We start from the raw sequence: 10,441 nt of genomic DNA, 5'->3' as shown, positions 1-10,441 counted from the left end.
TAGATCCCCTTTTTGACCAAATAGCTTAAACCTCTCTGAGCAAAACCTTTGACAAAGAGAACAATACAAAGAGTCGAGAGGGTCGATGGCTAGCACCATAAAAACTTCTGATTTGGATAAAAGTTAAAGGCTGAGATGAAGTAATGTGTTTAAGTTGCTTCTTAAAGGAATTGTTTGACATTTTGGTAAATGTCTTTAATCACTTTCTTACCAAAAGTTAGAGGACAAGATTGATACAAATCCCATGTCTGCTCATTGATCATTAACTGACTGCCAGAAGACGTTAGCTTAGCTTGATTTAGTGTAATGACTAATAATAGAGGTAATAAACAGCAATCCTGGCTCTGTCCAAAGCTAACTGTGCCAGGCTAGTAGAGCTCTCTCTATCGTTTTTGCACTTTGGTTTTGTTTGAATCAACCAAATGAGATATAACATATTAATTAGTGAGCTTTGGAGGTGTTGATAGGTGATCTTTTGCACTTTGGACAGAGCCAGGCTAACTGTTTCATGGATGTATTAAAGAAAGTCTGGATACAGCCATGGAGGCGGGGCCTCCTTCGTTCCTATGAGAGCTGCTCATTGGTGCATGAAATAAAAAAAGCTTTTCTTTCAGATCTGCTGGCCCACAAGGCATGTGCACTAGAGACTTACGGTGGCCAAGCACGGCCGAGTGTCTCCAAGCGGATAAGTTAAGTGCTTCGCTTGCTTGAATGGCGGTCAAAAAATTTGGATCTTGCAGCTTTCAGCTTTTGTGAGTGGATGGTTTAAATCTAAATAGTGAAATGCGTCGTTTCACAGGGGTTTTGGCACTCACAAAAAAATGATTTACTGATTTACAGACATCTCTTTCCCGATGTAAATCAATGGGGAAAAGTCTTTCAAGGGTCCGTGGGCATCACATGACCGACCCTGACAGTGTAATTCGACTTTTGGTCACTATGTAAAATTTGCATCAGAGCTTGGCCCACTTCCTGGGGGCTTGAAATGTTCCCCCTGCTTCCAGTCTTTATGCTAAGCTAAGCTAACTGTCTCCTGGCTAAAGCTTTATATTAAATGTACAGATATGAAAATGGTAAAATCTCATCTAACTCTCGTCAAGAAAGACAAGAATATTTTTCAAAATGCTCCATTCCTCAGAGAACTTTGCACCAGCATTCAGAGTAATATAGTGCACTGTTTATGTCCATTTAATACCGCTGCTGAAACTGTAAACATTGTGAATATGTTATTATAATGGATTCAAATGTTTTGTGAAGTATCCTCAGCTTCTTAAAATAATACTGATATTTTCATGTACAGTATTTACAGGAACCTTTATAAATACCCATTTCCATAGAAACTGTAGAGCGCCACTTAACAGACATTGCTGGATATATTTATAAAAAAATCTATACAACTAAAACCATTTTCCCCAATGGTTTTCACTGGTTTGGCCACTTTCCATGTGTGGCTGTATAAAGTCCTGTGTTTGATTTTGCTTGAGGAGTATATGCAGACTCCTCGAGCCCTGGGACAGTTCATTCCTATATAAGTCAAGTTTCATGTTTACATTTTTTGGCAAGAAAATGGCAGTTTGTAATGTTCAAGTAAAAAGGGGATTTTCAGATCATCCGTTTTAGGTCTTTTTTGTCCATCATCTTCCACTTAAAATTAGAAAACTAAAACTTCCATCCAGCTAAAAGGTGACAGTCTAGAGATTTGAAAAGGAGGCATCTCATTAGTTGCAACTAGGGATGTCAACATTTAACCACGGAGAATTTTGACCGGTTACACACGTCAGTCGATTGGCTAATTTTACAAGTCTTCAGATGATACCAGGGTCTGGTATCAGCTAGCTAGCTAACGTGCTGCTCATTCAGCTATTACTGCTAGCATCACCTTCCCACCTTTGCTGTGGAAACATTGTGCCCACAGCTCGCCTCAGTGAGTAAGAGGCTCAATTTTGAGTCATAAAACCCCTTTAGCATTGTTGACTATGTTGTCAATGTTAGCTCTGTTAGCACTGTTGGCAGCGTCAGTGTTACTAACATAATTAACAATGCTAAAAGGTTTTTATGGCTCCAAATTAAAGCTGCCCACCGTGGGAATATGGCTGGACATGAGGATGGGCTCAATGTTTTCGTAGCAACGTTGTCTGCGTCCAAGACATTATTACCAGTTGTAATCTTGGAATAAGCAGCTAGCTAATGTTAGCATCAGTGGCTAGTTAATGTTGACATTTTGGGAAGTGCAAAAAGGCCCAGGAACTAGTGCTGCCGACTCTTTTCCAATCAAAATAGCTAGCCCTAGCTTCAACCGACATTAAAAACTTAACAGGAACAATTTAGCAGAAACGTTTACTTATTTTAAAACACCATATTTTTGATCAAGTTGAAATGTAAGATGATCAACTTCAAAGGCTGAAAAAAATTAAAACTGGTGGACAACACCAACACGTGGACAACAATGAACGTAAATGTTATTAAAGTATTCTTTTGGTTTGCCTCGAAAAAAAGTTAATTTTTTGTTAAATTGGATGTGGTAAATCTATATGAGTGTTGTTGGTTCCTCGATCCTGATCTGCCTGATGTCAAATTTGGAAAAATATTTTTTTAAAAAGATATTACCAATTATATTACAAGATATTATGATGCAATTCCAAAAGAAAAGATTTTTAAATTCTTCTCCCAAATTTCTGAGCATGTTGAAGACCAATTAAGGACTTATTTTTAGATTAAGAAAAATTTAATGCCTTTAACTTTTTAAGGCTCTGCAGGAACCCTGACCTACTGCTCGGCACAGTAGGAGGGAGAAGGACACCCCAAAACAGCCGTGGACTACGATTACTTTGCATGTTAATATATTACAGAATAATGCTCTCTTTTTTTTTTTTTTACTGATGATCTGAAAAAGTTGCTAAATTTATTGCTAGTCACTTTTTAGAATTGAAGTCACCAAGAGGGACAGAAAAGTCACTAAATTGGCAACACTGCCAGGAACCAGTGAAGACCGGAGGTTGAACAGTGTGCATGTTTCTGCATGTTAACACAGTTGGCCAGCTGTCTGTCAGCAAAGCCAACATAAAATAAAATAATAGCCATGACATTAACAACACAAAAAATTTAAGTTTCACCACCACTAAATAAATAGCACTTTGAAATGCAGCACTAAAGCTCACTGAGGCAGTTGAACACGAGACTAAAAGAAGGGCCTCTTGTATTTCATGTGTTTTTGGTTAACAGGTGTTGTCCGATCAAATGCAAAATTAAAAACCAAGCTGATCAAACTGACATCCCTAGTTGCAACAAGCCAATATACAATGTTAATCAAATGCAAAGCATCTGGGATTCACCTACAGAACAACAAATGTAGCTATTTAAGCTCAAGCTGTGTTGAGGTTTTTCTTTTAACACGGCCACAAGTGCAAAATGCCTTTCAACACCAATTCCTGTGTCCATTTCTCTTCAACTGGTGCAGTCTGAATACATTTCCACAAATTCAATCAGCTCTAATGACTGCAACAGTTGAAATTTTCTCTCGCAGTCTGCTGAGTTTTTGCCGGAGGACCAGGTGCAATGCTCCACAAACACAAGGGGCCTGATTCATTATATGACAAGACCAGAGAAAAAGACCAATCGGGCACCTTCCCGCACCTGAACTGTAGGTGACATCAGAGAAAGCTTGAAGACCCATCGGGTCTAAAAGGTTTGGTTGGAATTAAGAAACCATTTCTTTTTAGTATCTACTGTTTAAGGTTAGGAGTCGGTGTAGTAAAATAGATGGATCCTTTGAATATTTATCTGTCCTTTGGCTGTTTTGTATCCCTAAAATTATTCACTATGAACTGCAGACGCTGTGTTTCATTAAGCTTTTCATTTGACGCGGATGAAAATTCCCTTCGGACCATGTGCCCCTTTTACCTTAAAATGATTGAATATTTTTCTCCTCTCAATGAAATGCATGAAACAGAGCAGCACGGCTGTTTAGGTAATAAGATCCTCTTGGGGGCTCCCTGGAAGATGTCATATCAAAAGTCAATATGAGGGGGCAAAAGGGAAGGGAAAATTCTCAACAAAGTGAACCAGCACTTTTCTTTCTCTCCGTTTCTCTCTCTGTGGTGTTTGTTGGCGTGAGAAGACTCAGGATGAAGCTGGATTATCTGGTATACATTAAGAGTCCTAACGGGGAAGGGCGTCATTTTCATCTCTCCACTTCAGAATACGCTGTGGGCCACCGACTATCTGTAAAGCCGCTCGACCTTTGACCCTCAGTGGGATCCGCCAGGGGAGATGGCGCCATGGCGGGCAGCTTCCTGCCAGTGATACCCATGTGTCGTGGGACCCGCCGTGGTGCTGTAGTGATCTTTGACGGGGTTTTCTTCAGCGGGGCCGGGGTGGTGACTTGTTTCGCAGCATTGCCCAATGTGGTGGACGCTTTGCCTGAGACTTGTTTGCCGCTGCGGGTGCCGTTGGCCGCCACAGAGGCCGTCAGTGTCTCAAGCAGCTGCGAGGCTGATCCGAAGCGGACATGCTCCTCCGTCTCAGCCGCCTCCGAAAACAAAGACAAAGCCCCGCTGCGCTTGCTGCAGGAGTCGCAGCACAGTTTGTTGTAGCCTGGTATGGAGCAGTATCGCGCAAGCACTTCCATTTGGCAGAAGATGGATTTGTCTCCATTACACGGCTCATCTGAAAGGCAAAAAGCATGCAGAGTGAGCTCAGTGCGAATCACGCAGCACCGAAAAGCTGTGAAGGCCTTGGAAAGAGATTAAAAGGGCTGAGCAGAAGTGGGAGCATTAAAGAGAACTGACACATTGCTTTTCATTGGAGACTGACAGTCACAAAAAAGCTGTAGTGCTTTTCAGTCACATCCGGCATTCAGCTGAACAGTGCTCCTTCTACTCACGTCTGCTCACACAAAAGTTGTGTCACAGCTGCAGAGTACTGTACGTCCTGATGGTGAGCAGGTTTTGAGTTTGTGCCGCTCGTGTACTTGCACTGACATGACATTTGAGCAACGTTCGTAAACATTCATTTATTGAAAAGACAAACACCACCGATGTTTAAAAAAGGTTGTTTAGTCTTGGATTTGAGGTTATTTCCTGAATCCTCACAGACTTTTCTGACCACTTCGATAAAGAGAAACGATTTCTAACCTGTTAACTGTGTCTCCTAATGGGCGATAAAACGACAACCATAATGATCTCAATATAATAGTGATAAAGTACCTTTGATAAATCCTCCATATAGTTAAACCGCCCATACATGCTCGGAGGGGGACAGTAATGCATCTTGAACGCCAGTTACCACCTGCCATTAACCAGAGGAAGATTATGTTCTGCTGTTTGGCAAACATAATGTTCGGACAATAAATAACAGTTGAATCCCCAATTTATCAAAAACTAGTCTTTAAATTTAAAAGAAATGATGATTTCGTAAGTAGATAAGTATCGATATCAACCAATATGAACATTTTATATCGTGATAATACCTTTCGTCATATCACCCAGCGCTTCTCTATTTGATTGTGCAGTGAAAAGACATTTCTGTCATCCAGGCTGCTGTTGGTGAAAATTCTTGGTCATCCAGGTCATAGTAACTCTAGGTGGTACATCTTGGGCAACTGGACTTGAGTTTCTTGAAGATCTTTCACCTCTCATCCAAGTGGCTTCTTCAGTTCTAACAGACTAGTTGGGGGTTGCACTGTAGCTAATCCTCGAGTCTACTGGAATATTGTCAAAAATGCGAAGAAATTCCCTCAAGGTGTTCTTGAAATACTGCGTTCACAAGGATGAGACTGACAAGGTCACAGTGACTTTAACCTTTGACCTTTGATCACCAAAATCAAATCAGTTCATCATTGAGTCCAAGTGAGCGTGTGTGTCAAATTTGAAGAAATACCCTCATGGCGTTCTTGAGATCATGTTCACAAGCATGTGCAGGACAGAGAGACATACATATGGATGGACAACATAAGGATAGGAGGGTCTGAACCCCGGCTCTTCAAGTCTGCATATCAAAGTATCCTTTGGCAAGATCCTGATCCCTAAATTGGCTAATGAATTAAGTGGTCTAATGAATTTAACATAACAGGGCACTTTCAGACACAGCAACAGTTGACTATGACAAAAAGTGCACGATATAAACTTAGCAAAAATTAACAAGTAAATGACTATCTGCAGTATAAACTATTGGGACATCGTCCAGACTTTGAGCCTTTTATCAACTCAATCCTCGTCTCAGCTGCTTCTCTCTATCTGCTTTTATATTTGAAATGGTATGAATGTACAACCAAATACGAATAACGGTTTTTATGTGAATTCATCTCATCAATAAGCTTAATGAAAACATTAATATCTATAATACATTTGCTTGTTTTGTATGTATTGATGTGGGTTGGTCAATACTCGCCGCATATTGGACGTATAGCAGAGTGCTATGTTGGTGTTAAAGCTCTGAGAAGTAATATCCTGCAGAGCCACGTATAGTGCAGATCAATATTGGAAATACAGTATGTCCTTTTGTGTACTCTCTGGAAAAGAGAGTGTGATATTTGCACCTTTATCCTAGTTTATCCCCATATTTCCACTCTAATATAGAAATAGTTCAGCATTTAAAAATGACTAGAATAATGCAGAGCATCTATAGAGGATGCTCTAAAGGGTATGGCACAGGCGCATTAACAGCATTTCCAGCCCACTTTTCACACATAATCAGGGTGCAAAATAAGGCGCAAGGGGTAAGGGGGTTGTATTTAGTCCCTTAACTAATTTCAGGTGTTTTTGGCATGTATCATGAATCCAATCAGAGTATCATCACCAATTACCTCTAAAAGCCAGGTGTATCTGCACCTGGCACACTGAGATTAAATAGTGGATTTGATAAATGACAAAGCGAAACAGAAAAGGTGGAGTTAAAGAGAAATATACTGTGCATATTTTTCCTCATGTCTGTGACAGTTGTACACATTGAAATTGTAGTGAAAGGTAATTACACTCGATATGATTATCAAAAGACCATTTTCACTGTATTTTTTTTCGCTGTCAGGCAGAACAAATGGACTGTGAGACTACGAATCTCAAGATGATCCGCATCTGAGCAGCATCATGTTTGTTGCTCACAAATGCACTGCAGTTTAACTCACCTTTCTATGGTTATTCATACTGTGTTGAGAATTACATAGCCTGTAAAACTACACATCTGATCAGTATACAAGGGAGAAAATGTCTTAGTTACTCTGAATGTAAAGGCAAGAAATGATGTACTGTTGTTAACGTCTTTATGTTTTGGGAGAAATATCACATTCACTGATCCAAATGCTCTAACCCTTTATTCAAGTTATTTTTAGCTGAGATAGATTTTTATTTTGAGTCTCTTAAATTTGTGACAAATAAGACCTTTCTGTAGCTAATATTCACTCAGTCTTATTTATCTGAGTGGCATCAGTCATTGCTGTTCAAAGAAGTCTGTCACCCATTTATTCATTTAATCATATATTTTATTTTTCTTTATTTTACCTTCTGCCAGTGCCTCATGTCACCTTTGTACTTGAAGTTTTTGAACTGATTGGTTGTACTTTATATTCTAAGTTCTTAACTGCTATAGCACCAGACCCACTATTGCCGTCCAGCTAAAGATTCGTGTAAATACACGTTCAAATGAAGCACAGTACGCCCGGGCACAGTCAAACAGCAGATGGTAGCTGCTTCCTTTGGATTTGTAACCCCTGATCATTTATCACAGCCCTCCCCTCTCCAGCTGTTGTCAGTTATGTACGTTCTGTGTGACCAGTGGAGGCTGAAAAGCCATCGGCTGTAATTGGAGCCAAGTTCTGCTGATGATTTGTCAGACGCCCTATGCTATCGACCTTATCGATAAATCAATTACCTCTACTAGAGAAACTTTTTATGTTTCGGTCCATTCACTACAAATGTACTACACTGATGATTACTCTACAAACCCTGCCGTGGTGTTTCAAATGTATTTTTCCAACCTCGCAGCAGCAGTTGCTTTCCATTCATCTCTGCGGGTCATGAAAAATAATTGGCACACTCTTGAAACCTGTTAGATAAGAGTACCTGTAATTCAACGCAGCCTCAGATGTAGTAGTGTTTTGAGGCGAAGGGCGGACTTTTTTTCAGAAAACCGAGCATGAACTGCACTCACCCCCTCAACAATAACTTAACTCTGAAATCAGTTAATCCTTTAAAACCTGGATCCACATCTGTTTTCTTGTGCTGCTTTCAGCCGCTTGACCCTTTGAAACCTGAGCAAACTCGTTTGATAAGCATGGGGGCAAAAGGTAGTGAGCAGTTTGACAAGAAATGTGTCACAAATTGCAAGTAAGTAAAAGGTGACAAGAAAAAGACCTGAAAATACTTTTTCTTAAAAAAGGAATTTCTTTCTTTTTACCTTTCTTTTTTGCTTATTATCAAACCAATGTGCTCAAGTTTCAAAGGGTTAATGCAGACCTGATGTTAACTCTGATAAATGAATTTTCGTGTGTCTGCTGATAGATTTGAATGACTGGAAACCAACGGCTGCCTGAAGGGTCGGGACAATTCATGATTTGCAGAGAAGGAGGTGAAACCTGCAAAAATAGCTTTTGGAAATGACAAATTATGTATTTTGTGATTTATTTGGGACTGTTTGAGACAAATGGCATTCTTCATAATTATTGGATATTATTCTCAGGAATGCAAAATGTGCTGAAATGTTGATCCATTAAGTTGAAAAGAAATGCATCTACGTTGTTAGTATTCAGCGAGAAAAGGCATTCATTTTTCTTCAGCTCTTAATAACTGACATGCTTACCGTGACAGGGTCCTGGTCTGCACGGCCTCACATTTTCAGGTTTTTCTCCACTACATTGATCTCCGATTCGGCAAGTGACCAGACGCCTCTCCATCCCCTCTCCACAGGTCACAGAGCACTGTGGAGGAGAGCACGCAGAGACTCACTCTCATGCAGTAAGAGAACACAGATTTTGAAGTGGAGGCAGGTCACACAAGCAGCAGGAAATGTCAGAATAACAAGCAGACTTTAAGTTCAATCTCCACCTAAAAACGCAAGGTCTCTCTGTTCAGTTGACCTGGCAAAAATATCACCATAAAGCCTTTTCTTTATCTGTGCTTAGAGCAGATTTCTCACAGGGAAATCTGTGTCTAACTTAGCACAAAAACTTTTGAGTCCTGGATAACAGGAAGCTTACTTTGCTGGTTTTAACTTTGCAGCAGATGTTTTTCACACAGCAGCTTTAAAGTGACTGGACGGATTTTATGAACTTGGCTAAAAAGTTTGTCGAAGAGGTGGCATCTAAACTTGATTTCTTTAACTTACTATTTCACTAGTTTTTCAGATTCAGAACAAACTAGATAGCCAATATCAAACCAAATATTTTTCTGTGGAAGAAAACTTTTTAAATAATGGTGGGGGGCAACATCTGCTGCTAACTAGCCATATCATCAGACAGCTGTAGGTAGGTTTCCATTACAGACCTGCGTAGGACTTAAGCAATATTTACAAAATATCAATAAAACATAATTGCGAGATGACCGTCCACTGAGTGTTGTTATGCGACTCACAGAAGCATGGCGATGGATGTTCAAAACATTAGCAGGTTTAGTTCTATTGAAGCCACCTCACTAGCCGTCATTATTTCCAATCAAAGGTGTCACAGCGTGCTATATGAGCGATAATGGAAAGGAAAGCCCCTTATATGTCGGAACGGCCACGTATGAGGGATTTCTATGAGCGGATAGTCCATGATTTCACAGAGGAATTGTGGATTAAAAGCTTCCGAATGATCCACTCAACTTTTGAAGAGTTATACGATGCAATAACAGCTCCTGTGGTGCCTACTACATCATGAGGGAGCCAGTTCCTAACGACAAGCGCATAGTCATAGCATCATGTGACCTAGAAAAGCGAAAAATGTGTTTCCATCACAGTTTTGTGAAATATGGCTTATGAATCGCCTGAAATACCCCTTCATGCGAGTGTAAAAACTTTATGCGATAAATGGTATATTTTTCTAAATTGATGTGCTTCCATAAGGTGTATTTTATATTCACAGTTTCAATTTGTGCATTTTGAGGGTTAATGTAAACCCGCCCAGTGAGATCGAAGAGCCCTTGTGCCAAACAGTCATTGTTTTCTTCTTGAACCTGCTCGCTAATTTCAGGGTGAAGCTGTTAGTATTGAACCCTGCTTTTAACCCTGCCCTAAACTGATGCGACACAACAGAAAAAAAATCAGCCACAGCCATCGCTGAGTGCCATCTTGTTTGCTAAAGGCTGATCGCAGTAAACAAGGCGAACATTGGAATATTTACCGTCAAACCACTGAGTGCTTAAATATGCATAAAAACACGCATATAATGAGCTACATTTCAATATGGAGATGAAACATGTAATCAGAAAGTTTGGATCCAACTCAGACAAATCAGCATGAAGCATTGTGTCCT

The 10,441-nt window shown here is 40.0% G+C and overlaps 1 protein-coding gene across 1 annotated transcript in view; it reads right to left on the bottom strand.

Annotated features, from left to right (window-relative positions):
• Positions 1-2,815: 2,815 nt before the first annotated feature.
• The window catches only part of adamts3 (ADAM metallopeptidase with thrombospondin type 1 motif, 3), a 172,672-nt gene continuing 165,046 nt past the window's right edge, over positions 2,816-10,441 (bottom strand). The window contains exons 21-22 of the mRNA XM_042488052.1: positions 8,791-8,908; positions 2,816-4,665 (exon numbers count right to left, since the gene is read on the bottom strand). Coding sequence (XP_042343986.1) covers positions 4,181-4,665; positions 8,791-8,908 — 603 coding nt within the window. The 3' untranslated portion in view covers positions 2,816-4,180. The remainder of the gene's footprint in view (positions 4,666-8,790; positions 8,909-10,441) is intronic.

This window comes from Plectropomus leopardus, chromosome 6 (genome assembly GCF_008729295.1).
Source record: "Plectropomus leopardus isolate mb chromosome 6, YSFRI_Pleo_2.0, whole genome shotgun sequence".
NCBI classification, from domain to species: Eukaryota; Metazoa; Chordata; class Actinopteri; order Perciformes; family Serranidae; genus Plectropomus; species Plectropomus leopardus.
The sequence above is the reverse complement of the archived record's forward strand: the minus strand, read 5'-3'. Positions and strand labels throughout refer to the sequence as shown.